This window comes from Mobula hypostoma, chromosome 2 (assembly GCF_963921235.1).
Source record: "Mobula hypostoma chromosome 2, sMobHyp1.1, whole genome shotgun sequence".
In the NCBI taxonomy this organism is placed as follows: Eukaryota; Metazoa; Chordata; class Chondrichthyes; order Myliobatiformes; family Myliobatidae; genus Mobula; species Mobula hypostoma.
Genome location: NC_086098.1, coordinates 160,867,236 through 160,894,172, shown reverse-complemented (window position 1 = coordinate 160,894,172; position 26,937 = coordinate 160,867,236). Strand labels below are relative to the sequence as shown.

Sequence of the window (26,937 nt, the reverse complement as noted above, 5' to 3'; positions counted from 1 at the left end):
ATCATCCTGCTCCCACCCCTCTGCCACATTAGTTTAAACCACTCCCAACAGCTCTAATAAATCTCCCTGCAAGAATATTGGTCACCCTCGGATTCAAGTGCAACTTGTCCCTTTTGTACAGGTCCCACCTGCCCCAGAAGAGGTCCCAATTATCCACAAATCTGAATCCCTGCCCCCTGTTCCAATTCTTCAGCCACACATTTACCTGCCACCTCATTCTTTTCCTATCCGCAATGTCGCGTGGAACAGGCAGCAATCCCGAAATTACTACCACTGAAGACCTGCTTCTCAGCTTCCTTCCTAACTCCCCATGTTCTTTATTCAGCACCTCATCCCTTTTTCTTCCAATGTCATTGGTACCAATATGTACCGTGACTTCTAGCTGCTCACCCTTCCTTTTCAGGGTATTGTGGCCACATCCAGAAACATCTCGGACCCTGAAATCTGGGAGGCAAATACCATCCGTGTTTCCTTTTTGCATCTACGGAATCGTCTGTCTGTCCCCCTGATTAATGAGTCCCCTATCACTGCTGCCATCCTCTTCATTTCCTTACCCTTCTGAGCCACAGAGCCGGACTCAGTGCCAGAGGCACGGTCACTGTTGCTTCCCCAGGTAGATCATTCCCCCCACCAACAGTACTCAAAATGGATTACTTATTGTTGAGGGGGACAGCCACAGGGGTGCTCTCCACTCTCTGACGTTCTCCCTTCCCTCTCCTGACACTCACCCATTTATCTGTCTCCTGTAGCCTCGGGGTGACTACCTCCCTGTAGCTCCTGTCTGTCACTGCTTCACTTTCCCAAACAAGCTGAATATTTGTAATTAATTTAGATCACTTTGTAGTGATCTTTTTTCACTTTGACACAAGAGTCTATTTCTGTTGATCAGTGTCAAAAAAGTCAAATTAAATCCACTGAGATTTAATGTTTTAAAAGAATAAAACATGAAAACTTCGAAGGAGGGGTGAATACTTTTTATAGGCAGTGTATATACAGAAATTTATCATGGGAGAACTGTATGCAGAAATTTAAAATGCAAGAGTTATATACAGAAATTTATAATGGGAGAGTTATATACAGAAATTTATAACGGGAGAATTTCTACAGGAATTTATAATGGGAGAGTTACATATAGAAATTTATAATGGGTGAATTACACAAAACGTGACAATGTGAAAGAAGTAATGATCTAAAAAGAAAAATGGGAAATGCTTCTAATTTTTAAAAATAAATTGAATTCACATTTACTGCTGTTAAATGCCTGAATGATAGGCCACAATATTTGAGAGGGATCAATGTAAGCTCATTCCTATAATTTATGTATGACATAGTCTCAGAGATCACAGAATTGTACAGTACAGAAATAGGCCTTTATGGCTCACCTTGTTCATGTCAAACGTGATACCGTTCTTCGCTAATCCCAGTTTTGCAAGCACCAACATCACACAGAGAGCAATGATTGATGTTTAAAGGTGTTGCTGAGAGGGAAACTTAGGTGAGAATTTGGAATAATTCCTCACTAAAATAGTGTCACAAAATCTGGAACATCACATTTCTGTCTTTGCAAATGAAGCTAGGTTTACACTTCATTGCAGACCCAGCAGGCTGCTGCAGTGTCAGGAGAGCAGTCATTGGCAAGAGACTTTAAATTCAGGCCCAAGTAGTCCTCAGATGGATGCAAGAAGTACTATTTTGAAGAAGAATAAGGGAGTTATCACTGGTATCCAGGAAAATTTATCTCTCAGCTGACACTATTAAAACAAATTATCTGCTTCTGATTGTGAACACTTGCTGTGTACTATCATATACCCCGTGATGGGTTAAAGAACCAACAGAGATGGCAAACACTTTGGAGTCCAGTATTGTTATTAACTAATGGAATTTATTAGTAACTACGCAATACAATAATATAAATGCAGATATATCAATCAGGTTAGCAATGACTATATATAAGTAAGTGTGGAAATATATGAAAACCAAGCTGCTTCAAGTCTAGGGGTAAATAGATAGTCTTACGATAATGAGTAAAGTTCAGTTCAGTTCGTGGTATTGAGTTGAGTAGCGATGGAGAGAGAGAGAGGGAGAGATTTGAGTCTTCAGGTGAGCTGATGCCGTCGATCTTCCCGTTGTCCTCCGAAATCCTTTAAAAGTCACCGACTGTGACCACAACAAGTGGACCGTTCTTCTGTGGTGGAATTATCAACCCAGGCGAGGGTCGGACACACAAACAACTCCCCACCGGTCACTCCCTTTTCACACTGCGAGAGCCACTGATTGATCTGCCTAATCGATCCACCAAAACCCACTTTTTCTGTGGGCACAACAAAGCTCATTCAGTGTCCAAAACCATGTGTCTGTCCGTTTATCATCTGACCTTCTATTTATCTCACCATGCCGAAGACTAACTGTCACTCAAACAGCTCCTCCCTTCTCTGTCTGTAAGAATTTCCAAGCAGACAGCGTCCTTGTAGAAATGTAAACATACTGTGAGCAGTCCTCGCCTCTCTCTCTCTTAAAACACAAGATGTCGGTGTTAAATAACTCTATCTCTCTCTTTTCAAAAGCACAGTTCATAGGGGTAATTCAGGACCCCATCACAGTGCAAATGGACTGTTACGTTTCCCAGATTTCAACATTGTCAATTTTTTCTAATGTTTATTTAGAATTTTGAGAAGTCTTACAAAAATGCAAACCTGTTAATATTCTACCTGAGAGCTAACAGAGCAGCACACCCCTGTCAGCTTTGATTACATTGTTGAAGGGCTCAAACTTACAAAGATACTGTTGCTCGCTTGGAGCTCAGATGGATGTTTACTGGAAAACAGATTCTACTTCTTGTGATAACAGATGAGATCTCAGATCTAACAGACCAGATAAGTGAAGGCAGCAAGACCATACACGAGCTGGAGAAGATGAAGAAGGCTCTGGACCAGGAGAAAAGCGAGGTCCAGGGAGCACTGGCTGAGGCCGAGGTACGTGGCAAAGCTTAAAGCAAGGGCAGGTAGATGGCAAAGATTGGAGACAATCTTGTCTCACTCTTGCTCCCTGTCATGGCAATACCAGGAGCAATGAAGAGAGCAGGGGTTCCCACACTGGGGTCCACAGAGCCTTTGCTTAATGGTGTTGGTCCATGGCATTAAAAAGGTTGGGAACCCCTGTATAGGATAAATGCATGGCCAGTTGTAAGAAATTAGATAGAGTTGAGCATATACTGTACAACATTGCCTGAAGACAATTTGAAAGATCCTCCCTAAAGCAGTGCTCTTCTGGAGACTGAGGATAACAGATATCTGTGTCACAGACTTTTCTGTTTTCAGGATGTTGGTATCATTGAGCAAGGCTTATTCAGAGCTGCCTCTGACAAGGTGGTGAGCTACCTTTGAGAATTGCTACTGCGATTCTAGTAAAGGTATCCCACGGATTGGAAACTGCAGGACTGAGAGCTGGCAGTGATGAAGGAATGGTGGTTGAGAGAGGACACATGGGCATTGCCTGCTCTGGTGTGAATTTATCACAGTGAAATGGGTGGGCCTCTCCCGAAATGTGTGCAAGTTTAGAGGAATTTCAGATCCAAATTCCAAACAGCACAAACTTCAACTGGCAAGAAATGCTTTAATGGTCAAAATTTAATATGCATTCAGTCACTTATTAAAAACTCAATAAACCATTTTTAAATATGTAATCAAAGTGACACCACATCGTGACTGCATTTTTTGGGTCTGGCCTGGTACCACACTGAAACATGCCAGGAGAATGGGAACTTATGGAGCCACCGGTAAATATGAATCATAAATATCTGTTTTTATTTGCTTCAAGGGTGCCCTTGAACATGAGGAAAGTAAAACTCTGAGGATCCAACTTGAATTGTCACAGACCAAAGCTGAAATTGAGCGAAAACTGTCAGAAAAGGATGAAGAACTTGAAAATCTACGGTGAGCAGGATGTTTTCATTGCCATGTTATTAATTGGTGTGTTAAAGCAAATCAGATAAGCTCCCAAAATCTCGAATTTTACTGGGCATGAGTTCCTTCACGGTGTACCACTCATTACCCTTCATGCTTTACACAACTGCTTCCTAGGCATTGGTCTGATTCTGCTCCTTTCAGCCCATCGAGTCTGCTCCGTCATTCTATTTATGATCTTGCAACCCCATTCTCCTTCCATCTCCCTGTAACCTTTGACATTGGTAAGAGATAGATTACATCTTTAGATAGAGGTGACAGAGGGTCAGAGAATGTTGCATCTTTGAGGGAGGAGATATGAAACTGCAATGGTAAAAAAACCATTATGGAAGTCATATATAGGCATCCAAATAGTGGCCAGGATGTGGGGTCGAGATTTCCAAGGGAGCTGGAAAAGCCATGTAGTAAGGGTAACGACACATTTGTAATGGGGCGGGGGGGGGACATCAAAATGCAAGTGGATTGGGGAAATCAGGTTGATGTCAGAGTACAAGAGAGGGAATTTGTTGAATGCCTACGAGATGGCTTTTTAGAGCAGTTTGTGCTTCAGCCTTCTTTGGGAAAGGCTATCTTAGATTGGGTGTTGTGTAACAACCCAGATCTTATTAGGGAGCTTAATGTAAAGGAACCCTTAGGAGACAGTGATCATAATGTGATTGAATTCATACTGCAATTTGAGAAGGAGAAGCATAAGACACATGTATCAGTCTCACAATGGAATAAAAGGAACTACAGAGGCAGGAGAGAGCCGCTTGCCCAGGTGGATTGGAGGACGATACTGGTGGGGATGATGGCAGAGCAGAGGTAGCAGAAGTTTCTGGGAATAATTCACAAGGCACAGGTTAGACATGTCCCACAGAAGAAGTAGTCCTCGAATGGCAGGTGTAGGCACCATGGCTGACAAGGGAAGTTAAGGACTGCATAAAAGCCAAGGAAGGGCATATAAGGTAGCAAAGGGAAATTGGATGATTTGAAGTTTCTAAAATCCAACAAAAGGCAACTAAAAAAGGCTATAAGATGGGAAACGATGAAATATGAAGTCAGACTAGTCAATAATATAAGGCAGGATGCTGAAAGTCTTTTCTGTTATATAAAGAGTGAAAGGGAGGTGAGAGGTGATATTGAACCACTGGAAAATAATGCTGGTGAGGTCGTAATGGGGAACAAAGAACTGGCAGAAGAACTTTATGGGTACTTTGCATTAGTCTTCACTGTGGAAGACACTAGCAGTGTGCTAGAGGTCCGTGAGTGTTAGGGAGCAGGAATGAGTGCCGTTGCTATTACAAAGCAAGAAAAACTGAAAGGTCTTAATATGGCTAAGTCACCTGAGTCTCCCAGAGTCCTGAGAGAAGTTGCTGAAGAGATAACGGATGCATTGTTCATGATCTTTCAAGAATCACTTGATTCTGGCATGGTCCCGGAGGACTGGAAGATTGCAAATGGCACTCCACTCTTTAAGAAGGGAGGAAGGTAAAAGAAAGGAAATTATAGGCCAGTTAGCCTAACCTCAGTGGTTGGGAAAGTGTTGGAGCCTATTATTAAGGATGATTTTGGGGTACTTGGAGACTAATGATAAAATAAGTCAAAGTCAGCATGGTTCCTGTAAAGGGAAACTCTGTTAGAGTTCTTTGAGGAAGTAACAAGCAGAGTAGATGAAGGAGAGACAGTGAAATTATTTACTTGGATTTTCAGATGGCATTTTTTCTTTACGTTATCTTCTTCTTTTCGTGTCCACGGACAGTCTATACATGGCCTAGCCAGAACTGGACACACTTTTGCACCTTGTTGAATTTGGCAAGATCTGCAACAGTACAGGTTTCCTCTAGCGATGGACATTGCAAGAGATGTTGCATAGTTTGTGGCTCAGTTCCACATTCACAAGTTGTCGGGCTGGTTGCATATCCCCATTTGCTTAGTGACGCCTTTGAACGACCTATGCCAGTCCTAAGTCTGTTACGGCACTTCCAGGATGCCCAGTTGCAACTAGCTCCTGGGGAAGGCTTTCATTGGGTGGAATTCCCATTGTTCGGGGGTTGTCTGAGACTGGCGAGCTGGTCTTTCCACAAGGCGATCTGGGCTTCAGATGGGATTGATTGTAATGGAACAACACTGTTCATGAAGCTCTTCCTTGACTTTAGGCAGGCTCGGTGTAGGTGTAGGACTATGTAGAGGGTGCCTCTCATCTGATGTTTGACAGAGTCGTTCTTTCTTGCTGGCTACCATTCTTCTTATATCAGGGGAGCGATACCCACCAGGATTTATAGGCTGTTGGTTTTAAACAACCTGTGATAAGTCGGCAGCTTGCATTCAGAATGGCATCCACCTTCTTAGCATGAGTAGATCTTTTCCATGTAGGGCAGGTGTATTCGGCAGTGGAATAGCAAAGAGCAAGTGCACTGGTTCGCAATGTTTTCGAGCTTGCTCCCCATTTTGTGTCAGTGAGCTTATTCAGGATGTTGTTAAGTGCGCTCACTTTTGCCTTTGTTTTATTGATGTGGTTCTTGAAAGTGAGGCATCTGTCAAGGGTGACTCCTAAGTAGATAGGGTGCTTACAATGTGTCAGTGGTGCTCCACACCAGGTTACTTTAAGCTGTCATTTGGCTTCACGGTTCCTGAGGTGGAATGCACAAACTTGCGTCTTTGATGGGTTTGCGTGGAGGTGGTTTTCTTCATAGTAGGATGTTAGTCCCTCCAAGGCCTCAGAAAGCGTTTTCTCCACGGTGTTAAAATCTGCGCTTTGGGCAGTGAGGCATATGTCATCAGCATATATAACACGGCATGTGACATCGTCTATAGGCTGGTCATTCGTAGAGATGTTGTACAGCTGTGGTGAAAGCACACTTCCCTGAGGAAAACCATTCTTCTGAATACGCCACCCGCTGCACTTCCCACCTAGATCAACATAGAACCAGCGATTATGAAGCACGCTTTCTAACAGCTCTGTTAAGTGAATATCTTTTGTCATCTCTAGGATCTTGCAGAGGAGACATCTATGGCTCACTGTGTCATAACCTGTTACCATCCCTTGCTCAAAACCACCTTCGATATATTGTGTGAGGTTGAAGGTTAGGGTTAGGGTAGTTCATCCAGTGTGTTGTGAGTGTTGCTTTGACCCCAGCATCTGCAGATTATTTTGTGTTTGTGAGGTTGGGCAGTTGGCTTGTTGTTGATTTGCCGGGGCGGAAACTTGTTTGCTCTGGAATGATCTTCTCATCTACAGTTGGTGCTATCCTATTGTGTATCAGGCGTTCAAACAGCTTAATGGTGTGGCAAAGCAGTGAGTTGGGCCGAAAACTCTTAGGATCTGAGGGATCTTTTCCGGGCTTTAATGGTGCTATTACATGTGACTTCTGCCAAATATTAGGTAGCTTGTGTGTTACCAGACAGCGGTTGAACAATTGTAGGAGCCATTTCTTTGCTTACGGTCCAAAATGCTTTATCTGCTCCGATGCTGTGTTGTCAAGACCAATTGCTTTCCCGTATTTTAGACTAGGTATACCAATTTCCAGCTCTTCCATGGTGAACTCAGGGGCATCGCTGTACTTCTTCCTGTCTAGTTATGCTCTTGGTTGTATATTGTTGGCTTTTCCATTTCGGAGCAACTGGTGTGCAACTTGGTCAGCAGACACAATGGGATGTTGGGCAGCTTTCTTGGGGTCGCTTCCAAGTTTGCATATGAGAATCCATACCTTCTTGCTGTTTTTTGTAAGATCTGTTGTCTCTGTCAAGGTGTTCCATGTGTTTCGACACTCTTGAGAGATACTTAACATCACCCTCTCACCAGTAGTTATTGTTTCCTCTGAGAAGGGGTCAAATTCAAACGTTGAGACATGCTCCCTGTATAGTTCAGCATTCTCTTTGGTGAGACCAGAGATGTAGTGTGCTCTGCAACCTCGGGGGATCTTCCTTTTGGCTGTTTTCTGGACAGCTTTTGCAAACAGGTTGTCGTGCTCAGGTAGTGGTTTAATACATTTAACCTTATAGTCAAGTGCTCCTGTGAACCCGTTCCAGTCAGCCTTCTTGAATTTGAAGCGCCCCTTTCGAATGGTACGACAGTTGGTAACACTGCTGCGTTTATCTGAATACCAATAGGACGGTGCTGTGTCTGTGGTATTGGGCCTGTGACAGGCTTCTTGCAGAGGACAGTGATGTCGTTGCTGACAATGGCAAGATCTGGGTTATAACCGCACTTCCAGCGGGCACTGTGGAAGGAGGCTGGCAATTTAGGATCATGGATGAGACTAAGCTGCTTAGCGTCCATCCATTCTTCGACTGTTTCTCCATCGTTGTTAGACTCCTTGTACCCCCACTGGGTACTGTGGCTATTAAAGTCTCCAATGATGATCTGAGGTTTACTGTGCAGGTTGGATACAGAGTCAGAGAAGCTGAAAACTGTGCCCAGTGGCTTGTACGCTGAGGTCACTACTACCTTGCTCAGCTCTACAGTTAGAATTTCAATGTTGTCCTCCTCTGTTTCAGAAGTGGCTTCTATGACTGAACCAGCTCTAACAAATACCGCACTGCCATATTGTTGATAAGGTCTTTCAATAACCAGGAACGTTCCTGGTACTTTTGGGCAGTTGTTTTCGCTTCCTCTGTGTGTCTCCTGCAGGCAGAGGACATCACACTGCAACTCGTTGCATAATGTAGCGAGGATGTTTTGTTTAGCTGCAGATATAACAGTCAATGCCAGTCTTGAAAAAGACCCGTGTTCCTGACATCGACGACCTTTGTCTTCAGGCATGATCAAATCAATGGTACAAAAATATTGAATACACTACTTGTTGCACGTGGTGGTGGTAGAATTGGCTGAAACAGGGCCGCGACGTGAACGCTTCTACCTTGGCCCCTCTTTACGTTATGTTTTTTCTTTTTACATTATATAGCAATGATTTGGATGAATGAATTGATGGCTTTGTTGCAAAGCTGCAGACTATATGAAGATAGGTGGAAGGGCAGGTGGTTTTGAGGAAGTAGAGAGGCTACAGAAGGACTTAGAGAGATTAGGAGAATGGGCAAAGGAATGGCAGATGGAATATAGTGTCAGGAAGTGTATGGTCATGCACTTTGGTAGAAGTAATGAAAGGGTTGACTATTTTCTAACTGGAGAGAAGATACAAAAAACCTAGGTGCAAAGGGTATTGGGAGTCCTTGTGCAGGATTCTCTAAAGGTTAATTTGCAGGTCAAGTCTGTGGTGAGGAAGGTAAATGCAATTATAATGCCCTGGTTCATATAGTTCATACTTTTTCTCTGTAATACTGTTCTGTTTTGTGCAAGCTGCTTGCTTGGGTTACTGTTGAAGATAAGAGATAGGAGAATTGTGTGCATCCAATTAGGATGGCCGGATTTAGGGGAGGCTTCTCTGGTGAGGGACAATAGGGCTGGACTTGGGGCTTTTGTGAGACGAGAAGAGAGAAGATGCTGGAGAGAAGAGGTCGCAGAGCCGACCTGGGGGGGTGGGCCGTGATCTGACGAAGCCCAGGGAGATTGAAGGAGGATCAGCAAAGGGGAAGCCGTGAGCTCCAACTTAAGCTGTTTCAGTAAAATGAGCCCTTTTCTGTTTTTCCTTTTTCTTTAGTAACCATTTTGTCAAATTAAGAATTATAAAGCTAAACCATTTAATTGTATGCGGTGTACTGCCTGTTATTTCGTGGTACTTATTTGTAACAGGGTAACGAATCACGCAGCATCCATACAAACAGGGGTCTTGGGGGGGCTTGCGCTTCATCTCCCATGTTTGGCGGGGCCGGAGACTGTCTTCCCTAGATTTATGCTGTCGATGGAACCAGAGTGTTTCCCAATGTTAGCATTCAAGAATATAACAGCAAGGATGTTATGCTGAGACTTTATAAAGCATTGGTGAGGCAACATGGAGTATTGTGAGCAGTTTTGGGTCTCTTATCTTAGGAAGAATGTGCTAAAACTGGACAGAGTCCAAAGTAGATTCACAAAAATGATTCCAAGATTGAACCGTTTGTCATATGAAGAGTGTTTGATGGCTCTGGCCTGTATTCACTGGAATTCAGAAGAATGAGAAGTGACCTCATTGAAACCTATCAAATGGTGAAAGGCCTTGATAGAGTGGATGTGGAGAGGATGTTTCCTCTGGTGGGAGAGTCGAAGACCGGAGGACACAGCCTCAGAATAGAGGGGCATCCTTTTCAAACGGAGATGAGGAGGAATTTCTTTAACCAGAGAGCGGTGAATCTGTGGAATTCTTTGTCACAGGCAGCTGTAGAGGCCAAGTCGTTATGTGTCTTTATGTACAAGGAGAAGGCAGATGGAAAATTGGATCAGTCATGATGAAATAGCGGAGCAGACTCGATAGTCAAAATGGCCGAATCCTGCTCCTGTATCTTCTGGTCTTAGTTTTGTGGGTTGTGAGGGATCTAAGAATGCCAGTGTGGGATCTTAGACCCTTCTACAGGTAAACATTTTGAGTTGCTCTTCTGCTTCTGCATCACCTTGATGTTCTCAAAACTGCCCCACCCTCAACCACCCCAAATTCTCCTTCCTAATGTATGAAGACCATAAGATATCAGAGCAGAATTAGGCCATTTGGCCCATCAAGTCTGCTCTGCCATTTCATCATGGGTGATCCAATTTTCCTCTCAGCCTCAACCTCCTGCCTTATCCCTGTATCTCTTCATGCCCTGACCAATCAAGAATCTATCAACCTCTGCCTTAAGTATACATAAAGACTTAGCCACCACATCTGGCTGTGACAAAAAATTCCACAGACTCACCACTCTCTGGCCAAAGAAATTTCTCCTCATCTCCACTCTAAAAGGACGCCCTTCTATTTTGAGGATGTGTTGTTTGGTGTTAGACTCTCCCACCATAGTTAACATCCTCTCCACATCCACTCTATCAAGACCTTTCACCATACTATCAGTTTCAATGAGGTCCTCCCTCATTCTTCTGAATTCCAGCAAATTCAGGCCCAGACCCATCAAAGGCTCTTCATATGACAAGCTATTGAATCCTGGAATCATTTTTGTGAACTCCTTTGAACCCTCTCCAGTTTTAGCACATTCTTTCTAAGATAAAGGGCCCAAACTTGCTCAGAATACGCTGTGGGGCCTCAACAGTACTTTATAACGGTTCAACATTACATTCTTGCTTTTATATTCTATTCCTTTTGAATTGAATGCTAACATTGCATTTCCTTTCCTCACCACAGACTCAACCTGGAGATTAACCTTTAGGGAATCCTGCACAAGGACTCCCAAGTCCCTTTGCACCCGATGTTAACATTGCAGTACAATGCAATACATGATAATATTGACAAAAAAAGGTAGCATTCATGGGTTCCATCTCCCTGTCATCCCCATACTGTAGCTACTGGGTCTCCTAACATTTCCCCCAAACTGTTCCATTGCCTATTAACAGTCCCTTATCTGCTCTCTGTAATCACCTTCCTCACTTACCAAATTTCTCCATCTGCAACTCTCCATATATTGGTTTACCACCCTGCAGTCTCCACCTCCACCTTCCTACCTCACCAACTTAATCTGTCACTTTGTACTCTTTCCTTTACTATCTTTTTCTCCCAAAACACCTCTCCCTCTCCGTACCTGGCATCACCTGCTGATCATGGCCCTTCCCATCTGGTTGCACCCATCTATCACCTGCCAACATTACCTCCCCATTCCCTCACATCTTTCTACTGGCTTTCTCTCTTCCACACTATCAGTCCTGATGCATGGCCCGGACCTGCAGTATCATCTATTGCTTTGCTACCAGTTCAACTCATTTCCTCCAGCGGTTAATTTTTGTGCCCCAAGTTACAGCGCCTGCAGTCTCCTGTGTCTTTGCGATTAACCATTCAACAGGAACAGGGTATTTGGAGTTCAGGACTGTTGACCCATCACAAAGCTCGCAGTTTTAAACATAGCAGTGATGCCTGTCTTCCTCTGTGGCTTTGAGACCTGGACTGTCTCTAATGAGCATCAACTGTACAGTATCCACAAAATCCTGCAAAAATTCTCCAGGACATGCAAAGCTGTATCAGTCTCCTCCCCCAGACACATTCATCATTTTGCTGACTTCGTTCCACTCAGTTGCCAACATCAGCCACACTACATCGTTTGCATGCTGAATACCAGACTATGTCTGGGAAGAAACGATCAATTGAACAGAAGAAAGGGTCTAAGAGTTTCTTAAATGCCAATAATGACTTTACCTACACATTGCCCTGGCAGCACGTTCCACGCGCCCATCACTCAGTGTAAAAAACCTACTTTGGACATTCACTCTATATTTTCCTCCAATCACTTTAAATTATGCCCTCTCACATTAGCAATTTCTACTCCAGGAGAAAGTCTCTGGCTGTCCACTCAATCTATGCATCTTACCATCTTGTACATCTCTATAAATCACATCTCATCCTCTTTCAGTCCAAAGAGAAAAGTCCTAGCTCATTCAACCTTTCCTCATAAGACATTCTAAAACTAAAAAAGTAATTAAGAAGGTAAAGATGGAATACGAAAGTAAGCTAGCCAATAATATTAAAGAGGATATCAAAAGTTTCTTCAGATACACAAAATGTAAAAGAGAGGCAACACTGGAGAACAATGCTGGAGAGGTAGCAATGGTGGACAATGAAATGGCAAACAGACTGAATAAGTATTTTACATCAGTCTTCACTGTGAAAGACACTAGTGGTATGGTGAAAGCTCCAGGTATCAGGGGGCATGAAGTGTGTGAAGTTACAATTACATAAAGGGAGGTTCTTGGGAAACTGAAAGATCTGAAGGTAGATGAGTCACCTGGACCAGATGGTATACACCCAGAGTTCTGAAAGAGGGGGCTCAAGAGATTGTGGAGGCATTAGTAATGATCTTTCAAAAATCACTAGATTCTTCAAGGAAGGTTAACACATTTCATGACATATACCGGTGATATTAAATCTGATTCTGAGGCCCAGTTTCAGAGCGTGAAGGTGAGTAGAAATACTTGTAACCAAGATGTGAGGGTGGCTGTTTCAAAAAGAACAGTGGTAATTTTGTTCTGTGTCTCCACCAAGTTTCCAATGTTGATCCCATTTGTCAGGAATTTCTGCTTGTGCATACACACAGGTTCTGCCTTCCTCTTAGAATACAAGTGAAGGATGACATAACTAGGGTGTATTTTGAACCTGTGATGTTTATTTCAGACGTAACCATCAGCGAGCCATGGAATCGATGCAGTCAGCTTTAGATGCTGAGGCCAAGGCCAGAAATGAAGCAATTAGGCTGAAGAAGAAAATGGAAGGAGATCTGAATGAGATGGAAATCCAGCTGAGCCATGCCAACAGGCAGGCAGCTGAATCCCTGAAAATGCTGCGAAGTGTTCAGTCTCAGATCAAGGTAAGATAAAGGCAACGGAGAAAGCGTAAGGTGGGAAGGTTTTGCTAGCCATCAGTCAGGAGGAAGTTTCATTTATTGCCAGTTGGTTCAGTTAATGAAGAGGCTTGATGCAGAGCTGTCATCAGTGGAAGTTAAATGAAATATATGATTCCTACAGGATGTGCAACTGGAACTGGATGAAACAATTCGACAGAACGATGATTATAAAGAACAGATTGCAGCAGCAGAACGTCACAGTAACCTGCTGATGTCAGAGGTTGGCGAACTGCGTTCAGCTCTTGAACAGTCCGACAGAAGTAGGAAACTAGCAGAGCAGGAGTTACTGGAGGCAACGGAGCGCGTGAACCTGCTGCATTCACAGGTACATTATGATGGAATAAAGCATAGACCGTTCCTAAGCAGGGAGCAAATTCAGAAATCAGGGATGCAAAGGGACTTAAGAGGTCTAGTGCAGGATTCCATAATTTGCAGAATGAGCCAGTGGTAAGGAAAGCAAATTCAATATTAGCATTCCTTTCAAGAGGACTAGAATTTAAAAGCCTGGCTTAATGCTGAGGCTTTATAGAGCACTCGGAGCAGCACATGCAGTTTTGGGTGCCTTACATCAGGATGTGCTGGCATTGGACAGGGTCCAGAGGTGGTTCACGAGAATGATTCCATGAATGAAAGGGTTAACTTTTGAGGAGTGTTTGATGGCTCAGGGCCTGTACTGCTGGAGCTTTGAAAAATAACAGGACATCACATTAAAACCTAGGCTGAGATGGAGTAGATGTGGAGAGGATGTTCCTATAGTGGATGAGTCTAGAACCAGAGGGTACAGCCTCAGAATTGAAAGATGTCCATTTAGAACCAAGATGAAGAGGAATTTCTTTAGCCAGAGGGTGGTAAATCTGTGAAATTCTTTGCCACGGACAGCTTTGGAGACCAAGTTATTGAGTATATTTGAAGCAGAGGTTGCTAGGTTCTTGACTGGACAGGGCATGAAGGGATACAAGGAGAAGGCAGAAGATTGGAGCTGAGAAGAAAATTAAATCAGCCATGATGAAATAGCAGAGCAGATTCAATGGGCCAGATAGCCTAATTCTGCTCCTATATTATGGTCTTATGGTCTATTCCCTAAAGGTTAATTTCCGGGTTGAGTTTGTGCTGAGGAAGGCAAGCGCAGTGTTACCATTCATTTCAAGAGGACTAGAATATAAAAACAAAGATGTAATGTTGAGATTTTATGAAGCACTGGTGAGGCCTCACTTGGAGCATTGTGAGCAGTTTTAGGCCCCTTAACTTAGAAAGGATATGATAAGACTGGAGAGAGTTCAAAGAAGGTTCACGAAAATGATTCCAAAATTGAATGGTTTGTCATATGAAAAGCGTCTGATGGCTCTGGGCCTGTATTCACTGGAATTCAGAAGAATGAGGGGTAACCTCATTGAAACCTATTAAATGGTGAAAGGTCTTGATAGAGTGGATGTGGAGAGGGTGTTTCCTATGGTGGGAGAGTCTAAGACCAGGGGACACAGCCTCAGAATAGAGGGGAGTTCTTTTAGAATGGAGATGAGGAAAAATTTCTTTAGCCAGAGTGTGGTGAATCTGTGGAATTCATTGCCACAGGCAGCTTTGGAGACCAACCTTTATGTATATTTAAGGCAGAGGTTGATAGATTGTTGATTGGTCAGGGCATGAAGGGATACGGGGGGAAGGCTGGAGATTGGGGCTGAAGAGAAATGGATCAGCCATGGTGAAATGGACAAAATGGCCTAATTCTTGCCCTATATATTATAGTCTTATGAAATGGCAGACCAAACTTGATGGGCCGAATGGCCTCATTCTGCTCCTGTCTTTCTTATGGTCTTGTGCAGTCGTGCATTTAAAAAGTGAGGATGGTAAATGGGCTGCAAGAGAGTGAATAGGTAACAAGTTTTCCCTTTGTGTGTGTGTGTGTATGCAGAACACAAGTCTGATAAACCAGAAGAAGAAGCTGGAGAGTGACATTAACTACCTGAGCACTGAAGTGGAAGAAGCAGTACAAGAATGCCGGAATGCAGAAGATAAAGCTAAGAAGGCAATAACCGATGTAAGTAGTGAGGCTCAGTGGCTCAGGCTGTTTAGTGATCAGTACCATAATGTTAGAATGTTTGAATAGTAATAACAATGATATCCTCTGCCCATCACTCATTGGAGATTAACATATCAGGAGCTGAATTCACTGAGATATACTCAAACATTTGACAAGCTGAACTGAAAGATGGCTTTCTTAAACTGAAGGGCCCAGAGAAGGACCATGGTCTCAAGATAAAGGAGTTGGTTGATCTGCCCTGATAGGAGGAGAACTTTTTTAATGTTCTGGGCTGTAAATCTCTAAACTTCTCTGCCCTAGGCAGTGCTTGATGCTCAGTCATCGAGAATATTCAAAGCTTAGATGCAAGACTTTTGGAACCGAGTGATTTAGTAGATATGGCAATCTGTTTGGAATGTGAACACCAGTAAAGTCAGCCACGAATGGTGGAGTAAATATGTTCTTATGCCTACTTACATCAGTGATCGTCTACTCAAAAAGCCAGAGGCCCTTGGACGACCAATGAAAATATAAGAAAATAGGGTGCATATTGCATGGCAGTGAGAAGCAGGCTGAGTATAATAAATGGACCGGAGATGTTAGAGGGAAATTAAAATGGGCAGAGGGAGGATAAGAAGCAGATGGCAATTACCTAAAAGGATTCAAATACTGTGAGCACGTACTAGAATACAGGTTGTGTGTGAGGGGTAACACCAGTTTGGCATAAAGTCAGCAATCTGCACAGAAGCAGATGCACTCAATTGTATTGATCTTTACCAAAAAAGAAGATGCTGCCAAAGTCCCAGTAGAAAGAGATGAGAGGTGGCATGAAAACTATAAATACTAGCTCTGATTCCTCGATCACCTTATCCTAGATTGCCTATGGCAGTTGCAATTTACAGGAATACATTGCATGATGTTGGTAGCTGGTCCAGTTGAATTTACGGGCAGTGGTAGACCCCAGGATTTGAAGATGAGGATACCATTTATTACCAAGCAGAGGTTAGGGATGTTAACTGCCAGGCACTCTTGTGGCATTAGGATTTCTTGCTACCAATCACACCAAAGGGGAAATTAATTCAGGTTCTGTGAAGTCATCTGTAACTATTCCACTTAGATAAAAAGGAAGGTCGTAAGTAGTTGAAGACAGTTCGATGTAGGAACTATCCCAGAATGCTCCTGGAGTGATGTTCCGGTACTATCCCAGGACACTCCTGGAGTGATATTCTGGAACTATCCCAAAATGTTCCTGCAGTGATGTTCCAGAACCATCCCAGAACGTTCCTGATGTTCAGGTACTATCCCAGTTTTTCAAATGCTGATGAGTGCAATTTGAATTTTGACAACAGGATCCATAGAGCAGAGACAAAAGCTGCAAAGCCAGCTGCCTATTTACAGTTCAGCTCAAGTCACCAAATTGTTCATTAGAACTTAGATTATGTGAGCTGACTTACAAAATCTGCATTTCAAAGGTTCTATTTACTAATGTATACACATGGTATTAACAGCCATGTACACACAGTACAGACACAACCTCCAGAACAACCAGGGTGTCAGAACTTCAGCAGGTTTGAGGATTACAATTGATGAGTTGTCACGGTTTGCAGGCTGCGATGATGGCCGAGGAACTGAAGAAAGAGCAGGACACAAGTGCACATCTGGAAAGGATGAAGAAGAACATGGAGCAGACAACCAAAGATTTGCAGCTACGGCTGAATGAAGCTGAACAGATTGCATTGAAAGGAGGCAAGAAACAAATACAAAAACTTGAATCCAGGGTAAGTGGCACTAGAACATCAAACATTAGAGCACAGTACACAATGTTGTGCCAACTTTTAACCCACTCTGACCTTCCCCTCCCACAGAGCCCTCCATATTTCTTTCATCCATTTCATCCTATCTAATAATTTCTTAAATGTCCCTAATGTTTCTGCCTCTCCCACTACATCTGGCAGTGTGTTCCATGCCCCCAACTTTGAATTGAATTGACTTTATTACTTACATCCTTCACATACATGAAGAGTAAAAACCTTTACATTACATCTCTGTCTAAATGTGCAATGTGCAATTCATAGTAAATTTATAATAAACAGAATGTACAACGGGACAATCAATATAACATAGAAATACAGTTGTGTCAGCATGAGTTAAGCAGTCTGACGGCCTGGTGGAAGAGCTGTCCCAGAGCCTGTTGGTCCTGGCTTTTTTGCTGAGGTAGCGTTTCCCGGATGGCAGCAACTGGAACAGTTTGTGGTTGGGGTTACTTGGATCCCCAATGATCCTTTGGGCCCTTTGAGAGGAGTCATCTAGGTGAATGTATGTCCTGATAATAACATAAGATATAGGAGCAAAATTAGGCCATTTAGCCCATTGAGCATGCTTCACTGTTTCTTCATGGCTGATCCCAGATACCACAAACCCCATACACCTGCCTTTTTGCAATACCCTTTGATGTCCTGACCAATCAGGAAACTATCAATTTCCACTTTAAATATATGGGATCTAGGATCAGACATGATGGAATAGCAGAGCAGACTTGATGGAATGGCAAAGGCTGAATGGCCTAATTCGGCTCCTATGTCTTATGGTCTAACATGGAACAATGCTAGGGATTTTCTGAAACCAGTGAATTACTTGGTATCCATTCACCTACCAGTAAGGTACCTAGCATTGAGTCTAACACAGAAGAAATTTGCCTTAAAGGCAGTAGCAGAAGTACATCTGAGAGCTTGTTATTATCCAATGCAGATACCCTGTTGATGATTCAGTTAGATTTGTTCAGATGTAACATCCCTCCCATTGTGGTCCAAAGGAGATATGCTCTTCATAGGAACACACACAATGCTGGAGGAGCTCAGCAGTCTATGGAAAAGAGTACTTTGAGTACTTTGAGTACTTAAAAGAGTACAATGCTTTGGGCTCATACCCTTCAGCAGTCTTGTTAGTCTGAACTTAGTGGTTGGGAAGATGTTGGAGTCGATTATTAATGATGAGGTCTCGGGGTAGTTGAAGGCATATGATAAGATAGACCATAGTCAGCATGGTTTCCTCAAGGGAAAATCTTGCTTGAAAAACCTGTTGGAATTCTTTGAAGAAATAAGCAATATAGACAAAGGAGAATCAGCTGATGTTGTGCACTTGGATTTTTAGAAGGCTTTTGACAAGGTGCCACTACTTAACAAGCTACAAGCCCGTGATATTACAGGAAAGATTCTTGCATGGATTAAGCAGTGGCTGATTGGCAGGAGACAAAGAGTGGGAATAAATGGAACCTTTTCTGACCGGCTGCCGGTGACTAGTGGTGTTCCACAGGGGTCTGTGTTGGGACCGATTCTTTTTACGTTAAATGTTAATGATTTGGATGATGGAATTGATGGCTTTGTTGCAAAGTTTGCAGATGATATGAAGGTAGGTGGAGTGGTAGGCAGGTTTGAGGAAGTAGAGAGGCTACAGAAGGCTTTAGACAGATTAGGAGTATGGGAAAAGAAATAACAGATGAAATGTAGTATTGGGAAGTGTTTGGTCATGCACTTTGGTGGAAGAAATTAAAGGGTTGACTATTTTCTGAATGGAGAGAAAATACAAAAAACTGAGGTACAAAGGAATTTGGGAGTCCTTGTGCAGAATTCCCTAAAGGTTAATTTGCAAGTTGAGTTTGTGGTGAGGAAGCATATGCAATGTTAGCATTCGTTTCAAGAGGACTAGAATATAAAAGCAAGGATGTAATGTTGAGACTTTATAAAGCACTGGTGAAGCCCCAGTTGGAGTATTGTGAACAAATTTGGGCCCCTTATCTTAGAAAGGATATGCTGAAACAGGAGAAGGTTCAGAGGAGGTTCATAAAAATGATTCCAGGATTGAATGGCTTGTCATATGAAGAGAATTTGATGGCTCTGGGCCTTTATTCACTGAAATTCAGAAGAAAGCAGGTGAGCTCATTGAAACTTATCGAATGGTGAAAGGACTCGATAGGGTGGATGTGGAGAGGATGCTTCCTATGGTGGGAGAGTCCAAGACCAGAGAACACAGCCTCAGAATAGAGGGGTGTCCTTTTAGAATGAAGATGAGGAGGAATTTATTTAGCCTGTGAGTGGTGAATATGTGGAATTCTTTGCCACAGGCAGCTGTGGAGGCCATGTCTATATGTACAGTATATTTAAGGCAGAGGCTGCTCAATTCTTGATTGGTCAGTGCATGAAGGGAAATGGGGTGAAGGCAGGATATTGGGGCTGAGAGAAAAGCCGGAGCAGTCGCAATGGGCCAGATGGCCTAATTCTGCTGCTATATCTTATTGTCTTATGGTTTTATTTACATCTTTCCTGTGGGTAGATAACCAAAACTGCACACAGTACTCAAAATTACACCTCACCAATATCTATACAACTTCAACATAACATCCTATTTCCCGTACTCAATGCTCTGATTTATGAAGGCCAATGTGCCAACAGCTTTCTTTATGACCTTATCCTGTGATGCCACTTTCAATGAACTGTGGACCTGTATTTCCAGATCCCCTTGTAACACCGCACTCCTCAGTGCCCTACTGTTCACTCTGTTAGACCTACTCTGGTTGGTCTTAGCAAATTGCAACAGCCCACACTTGCCTGCAGTAAATTCCATCTGCTATTTTGCAGCCCATCTTTCCAGCTGGTCCAAATCCTTGAGCAAGCCATAATAGTCTTCCTCACTGTCGACTACACCCCTAATCTTGGTGTCATCCACAAATTTGCTCATCTGGTTAACCACATTATCATCCAGATCATTGACATAGAAGACGAACACCGATACCTGCGGCACTCCACTAGTCACAGGCCTCCCATCAGAGAGGCAACCATCTACTATAACTCTCTCACTTCTCCCAGAAAGCCAATGTCTAATCCAATTTACTACCGCACCTTGAAAGCTGAGCAACTAAACCTTCTTAACTAACCTTTCATGTGGGACCTTATCAAGTTCCTTGCTAAAGTCCATTTAGACAACATCCATTGCCATGTCTTCATCCACTTTCCTGGTAACTTCCTCGAAAAACTATAAAATTGGTTAGACACAACCTAACACACACAAAGCTATGCTGACTATCCCTAATCAGTCCATGTCTATCCAAATCTACCCAATAACTTTCCCACAACTGATATCAAACTCACCAGCTACAATTTCCTGGTTTATGTTTAGAGCCTTGCTTAAACTGCGGAACAATCCTCCAATCCTTTCACTTTCTCCTGTCACTAAGGCTCCATCACCTCTGCATGAAGAATTTTTTCCTACTTGTTCTGGTCGTAAACTCCTGAATGAGAGGAAGGATTTCTGCTGCATCCACACTGCCGAGTCCTGTAAACCAATGATCCTCATCCTTTTAGACTCTAGATAATAAAGGCCAAGTCTGTTCATTGCTCCCCATTTTCTGAACACAAATGTAAACAATTATTTTCCAATTACTTGCACAAAATTGGTTGTTCCATTTTTTCGTAGAGTCGTAGGACACTACAGCACAGAAACAGGCCCTTCAGCCCATCAAGTCTGTGCTGAACTGTCTCTCTGCCTAGTCCCACCAACCTGCACCTGGACCACAGCCCTCCGTACTCCCATCCACATACTTGTCCAAATTGAAGAAAATTTTAATTACTCATTCCTCATCTTGGTGCCTTTTATATTAAAAAAGAAGAATACAGCTTGTTTCGATAAATGTTAAGTTGATTAATGTGTTTATTACTGTCACATGTACTGAGGTACAGTGAAAACTGCTTTATATGCATCTGTACACATCATTTCATTACAACAGTGCACTGAGATAGTGCAAGGTAAAACAGTAACAGAATGCAAAATAAAATGTTGCAGTCATGGGAAAGTGCAGTGCAAGCAGAGAATAAGGGTGCAAAACTGTAACGAGGTAGAATGGGAGGCTAGGAGTCCATCTTATCATACTAGTGGACCAGTCAGTCGCTAACAGCGGGATAGAAGCTGTCCATGAGCCTGATGGGACAGGCTTTCGAGCTTTTGTATCTGCGCCTGATGGGAGAGGGGAGAGGAGAGAGTGTCTGGGGTGGGTGGGGGCCTTTGATGATGCTGGCTGCTTTGCTGAGGCAACAAATGTAGACAGAAGCTGGTTCCGCTGATGTCTAAACTCGCTGGAAAGATGATTAAAACTGCTAATGTGAGTACAGCCATTTCAGTGACATATTACTCATTTTCTTTATTTCCCAGGTGAGGGAGCTGGAATCTGAGCTGGAGTCCGAGCAGAGGAAAAATGCAGAGTCATTGAAAGGCCTGCGAAAGTACGAGAGAAGGATCAAAGAACTGACCTACCAGGTACAGTAGGAGAGGAGCTGGTGACATGCTGCTGTATAATGCAAAACATTCACCAACCTATCCCATCTTTTGCCATAGTTCCTGCCTCACAGAAGAACTAGACTGGCTAATTAGCACAAGCTTCTTCCGCCTTTCACACTGAGTGTGATTAGAATGCTTCCTGGCTGTACATGTATATAGAGAGTGGGTGGTTAGAATTGAATTGAATTGACTTTATTTCTTACATCTTTCGCATACATGAGGAGTAAAAAATCTTTATGGTACATCTCCATCTAAATGTCCCAATGTGCAATCATAGTAATTGATAATGAATAGAACAGTCAATGTAATATAGAGTACACTCAAATCAGCGTGAGTTCATCAGCCTGATGGCCTGGTGGAAGAAGCTGTCCTGGAGCCTGTTGGTCCTGGCTTTTATGCTGCAGTACCATTTCCCAGATGGTAGCAGCTGGAACAGTTTGTGGTTGGGGTGATTTGGGTCCCCAATGTCCCTTCGGGCCCTTTTTTCACACCTGTCTTTGAAAATGTCCTCAATCATGGGAAGTTCACAACTACAGATGCGCTGGGCTGTCCACACCACTCTCTGCAGAGTCTGACGATTGAGGGAGGTACAGTTCCCATACCAGGCATTGATGCAGCCAGTCAGGATACTCTCAGTTGTGCCCCTGTAGAAAGCTCTTAGGATTTGGGGGGCCGTACCAAACTTCTTCAACCGTCTGTGGAGAAAGACGCACTGTTGTGCCTTTTTCACCACCCAGCTGGTGTGTACAGACCACGTGAGGTCCTCAGTGATGTGGATGCCGGGGGACTTAAAGCTGGGGGACCTCACAACCCCAGATCCATTGATGTCAATAGGGGATAGCCATTCTCCATTCCTCCTGTAGTCCACATCCAGCTCCTTTGTTTTTGCGACATTGAGGGAGAGGTTGTTTTCTTGACACCACTATGTCAGAGAGATGACTTCTTCCCTGCAGGCCACCTCGTTATTGTTTGAGATAAGGTCAATCAATTTAGTGTCATCGTCAAATTTAATTAGCAGATTGGAGATGTGGGTGGTGATACAGTCATGGATATACAGGGAGTAAAGGAGGGGACTCAGTACACAGCTCTGAAGGGCTCCTGTATTGAAAGTCAGAGGGTTGGAGGTGAGGGAGCTCACTCTTACAACCTGTCAGCAATCTGACAGGAAGTCCAGGATCCAGCTGCACAAGGCAGGGTGAAGGCCGAGGTCTCTGAGCTTCTTGTCGAGCCTGGAGGGATTTATGGTGTTGAATGCTGAACTGTAGTCCAAGAACAGCATTCTCACATAACCATCTTTCTTCTCCAGATGTGTAAGGACGGTATGTAGAGCAGTGGCTATTGCATCGTCTGTCGATCGGTTGTGTTGGTGGGTGAATTGTAGGGGGTCCAGTTTGGGTGGTAGCGTGCTGCACATGTAATCCTTGACCAGCCTCTCAAAGCATTTGTTTATCATTGAGGTGAGTGCGACAGGACACCAGTTGTTCAGGTACATTACCTTGGTCTTTTTTGGTACAGGGACAATGGTGGATAATTTAAAGCAGGAGGGCACTCCACACTGGGAGAGGGAGAGATTGAAAATATCTGTAAACACACTTGTCAGTTGTGCTGTGCACATCCTGAGTACTCGCCCTGGGATACCGTCCGGTCCTACAGCCTTGCGACTGTCCACTCGTTGGAAACATCTGCGTACCTCAGCCTCAGAGATGACCAGGTTGCAGGTTGTAGTGGTGGCTTTCCTCGGAGGCTCAGAGTTAGCGACATCGAACCGAGTGTAAAAGTGATTGAGCTCACCTGGGAGAGAGGCCGCGATATTGGCAGCACCACAACGTTTGGCTTTGAAGCCTGTGATGGTATACAGCCCTCGCCACAAGCCACGTGTGCTATTCGTTGTGAATCTCGACTCAATATTGTCCCTGTATTGTTGTTTCACAGCCTTGATAGCTTTGCGCAGATGGTAACTGATTTTCTTGAGCTCCTGCTGGTAGCCAGCAGCGTAAGCTCTGTGTCACATGGGAAGTGCTGCTCGCACGGAACTAGGGTTTCTGGTTCGGGAAGGCTCTGACCGACTTCTGGGGGACAACATCATTGATGCACTTCTGAATGAAGCACGTGACTCCATCAGTGAACTTGGAGACATCCTCATCATGGGAGACATTCCCATCGATGTCATCGAAGCAGTCCTGCAGCGTGGAGACCAATTGGTTGGACCAACAGTGGACGGTTTTAACTATGGTTGCCTCTTGTTTCAGCTTCGGCAAAAGCAGGATCAATGAGTGGTCTGATTTTCCAAAAGCTGAGTGAAGGAGAGCTTTGCAAGCGTTGCACAAGGGAGTATAGCAGTGTTCGAGTGTGTTAGCTTCATGAGTGCTCACCTGGATGGTCTTGTACAATTTCTTGAGAGTCAGGTCAGTATCAGCCTGTGGTGGAATGTACACCGCTGTGATGATAACAGCCATGAACTCCATAGGCAGCCATTAGGGTCTGCACAGCAGCACCAGGTATTCCAGGTCTGGGGAACAAAAGGATTTGAGGGCATGCACATTCCGAGGGTCACAGCAAACATTGTTGACGGTGAAGCTTACTCCCCTTCCTTTACAGGTTTTTGACCTGTCCGCTCCTGACTGCATATAGAGAGAGTGTGATTAGAATGCGTATAGAGACGGGGGTCGGGTGGTTGGAATACATCTTTTGGAATAGGTTTTCCAGTGTTCACTTCACAGACATGAACACACTTAGTCCTCCTGGAACCTCTAACATCGGCTGGTAAAAAGTCTGCCATGATGTCCTTCTAGGGGAAATATATTCCCCTTCCATAATTACCTCAACTCTGGTTAATATAATTATTCCTTAGTAACCCAAGGTTGAGTTCTGGTAGTGTTTGATAGACCAAAAGGAATAATAGTTCTGGTTTGAAGATCAGAAATCTCATCACTGCTCTGGCATTTAGCAGTTTGACATTTTTCAGGTTATCAGTTATCTGAGTGTTAGAAGTCAGGGTCAAAGGCTGTTTATCTGGAACCTGAACTTACCCTCCACAGTCATTGTTGACTTTATGAAGGTTTCCAACATTTTCCATTTTTTATTTTGGAATTCTAGCATCTGCACAGTTTTATACTGTCACGTTTTTCTGGCCTCTGAAACCTACAACTTGTAACAGCTCTATTCAGGAAAACAGAATCACTCCATCAGTTACTGCAGGTTATACAGTTTGTCAGCAGTCACGCTTTAGTCTATCGTCCATGCTATTTTCAGCATTGGATGGAAAGTTTTAAACATTCATCCATGAAATTTGAGATTTGGTTTTAACCTGACAATTTTTGCCCAGGGTGAAGAGGATAAGAAGAACATTATTTGTATGCAAGATCTCATTGACAAACTGCAGCTGAAAGTGAAGAGCTACAAGCGTCAGGCTGAAGAAGCTGTGAGTTGGCCTGTACATTGCAAGTTTTCCACATTCATGCACTGTTCGATCAGCTAGATAACAGCACTGTGATCTTATTACAGGAGGGAAATGCCAGCACCAACTTCGCCAAGTTCAGAACACTGCAGCGTGAACTGGATGATGCTGAGGAACGTGCTGAGATAGCAGAGACCCAGGTCAACAAGCTCAGAGTTAAATCCAGGGACATCAAGGTATGAAAGGAAACAGGCAGCTTTACCCCAATTACGCTAAAGATCCAGTTAGTCAGGGCATGAAAGGTTAAGGGGAGAAGGCAGGAAAATGGAGTTGCGAAGGAAAATAAATCAGTCACGATGGTGGAGAAGACACGGTGAGTCAAATGGCCTAATTCTACTCCTGTGTCTTATGATTTTATCACAAACTTACAGATCTTCTCTTCCAAATCACTCATAAATATTACAAAGAACAACGGTTCCAGCACCAATGCACATGGGACAACACTAATCACAGACTTCCAATCATAAAAATAGTCTTCTACCATCACCCACTGTCTGTTATTGTGCCAAGCCAATCTTTGATCCAGTTTATGGCCTTGTCCTGTATCCCTTTGCCCTAATGACCCAGTCTCTTGTGTGGATCTTGACTAAACCTTTACTAAAATCACATAAATCACATCTACCACCCAGCTCTCATTGTTACATTTTGGTTCTCGTCAAAGAATTCAGACAATTTGGTCGGACAGGATCTGTTCTTGACAAACTATTTAGTGTCTTTGGTTAGTTCCTGCCCTTCCAATGATCATACATCCTCTTCCCTACCACTGTTGTTAGGTTCACAGGTCTGTAGTTATCAGGATTTTCTCTGCTGCCTTGCTTGAAAAGGGGGAAGACTTTTGCCAAACTCCAGTCCCTGGATGGTGGAAAGGGAACAGGAGAAAGGGAATGAATTAGGAGAGACAGGAGGGGCCAGGAAACATCCTTCACAAGTCCAATTAAAGAAAATCTATACATACATCAACAGCAGGAGGATAACTATGAATGCAATACTGCATATGTGGACAATAGTTGTATTGTGTCACTACTCCTTTCCTGAGCACTGGCTGTACTCAAAGTATAGTATGGTAAAGGCTCAAAGCCCCACAGACATTAAAAAATAACTCCATATACAAACTTCTAGTTGTCACCTACTAGGTGCCTTGATTTAAAGTCCAGAGGTCAGAAAAATAGAGCGTTAGAACTCTATTGTTCTGAAGTCAGCCGACATGCATTGTAGGAACTGCTACAACACCATCAGCACACCTGTCTGACCCTCACAGCTCTGAAGAGAGGCCACTGATCCTATCAGATTTAGTGTTCTCTAATGTATTTTCTTCTCTCTTCATCCACCCCTGCCCCATTCAGCATGAAGAATGAAGTTCAGACTGCAAGAATTATCTGACACAGCGCCCTTCTGCTTTCTGTTTCTGTGTAGTTTTAGTGCAGCAAATCCTGTGTGAATAAAGCAAATAATGATACAGCTCTATCTTGGGACTGATCTTTTTGAATGGTAGGCTTTTGTATACAAACTGTGGTACATATCTCAAATGGTTAGATTTAAGTACTAACCTTCAGGTCAAAACTGAAATACCAGGACAGCAAGCTGGTAAAGAGGTGAAGAGGCTGGAGACTATCTCCATTAATAACAGAGGTAATTAATGCCTTGGTGGATTTTAAGGTGGATAAATTCTTTGACAGATGGGATATATCCCAGGCTGCCAAGGAAGGCAAGGGAGAGATTGCTGGGGCTCTGGCTGAGAATCTTAAATCTTCACTGGAAACAGATGAGGTATCATAAGAGATTTTGCA

At 43.4% G+C, this 26,937-nt stretch overlaps 1 protein-coding gene across 1 annotated transcript in view; it reads left to right on the top strand.

Annotated features, from left to right (window-relative positions):
• LOC134342616 (myosin-7-like) overlaps positions 1–26,608 on the top strand; it is a 137,991-nt gene extending 111,383 nt beyond the window's left edge. The window contains exons 33-42 of the mRNA XM_063040949.1: positions 2,848–2,972; positions 3,817–3,932; positions 13,121–13,313; positions 13,471–13,674; positions 15,259–15,384; positions 16,974–17,144; positions 21,568–21,672; positions 25,019–25,114; positions 25,198–25,326; positions 26,494–26,608. Of these exons, the coding sequence (XP_062897019.1) occupies positions 2,848–2,972; positions 3,817–3,932; positions 13,121–13,313; positions 13,471–13,674; positions 15,259–15,384; positions 16,974–17,144; positions 21,568–21,672; positions 25,019–25,114; positions 25,198–25,326; positions 26,494–26,505 (1,277 nt within the window). The 3' untranslated portion in view covers positions 26,506–26,608. The remainder of the gene's footprint in view (positions 1–2,847; positions 2,973–3,816; positions 3,933–13,120; positions 13,314–13,470; positions 13,675–15,258; positions 15,385–16,973; positions 17,145–21,567; positions 21,673–25,018; positions 25,115–25,197; positions 25,327–26,493) is intronic.
• The last annotated feature ends 329 nt before the right edge of the window (positions 26,609–26,937 follow it).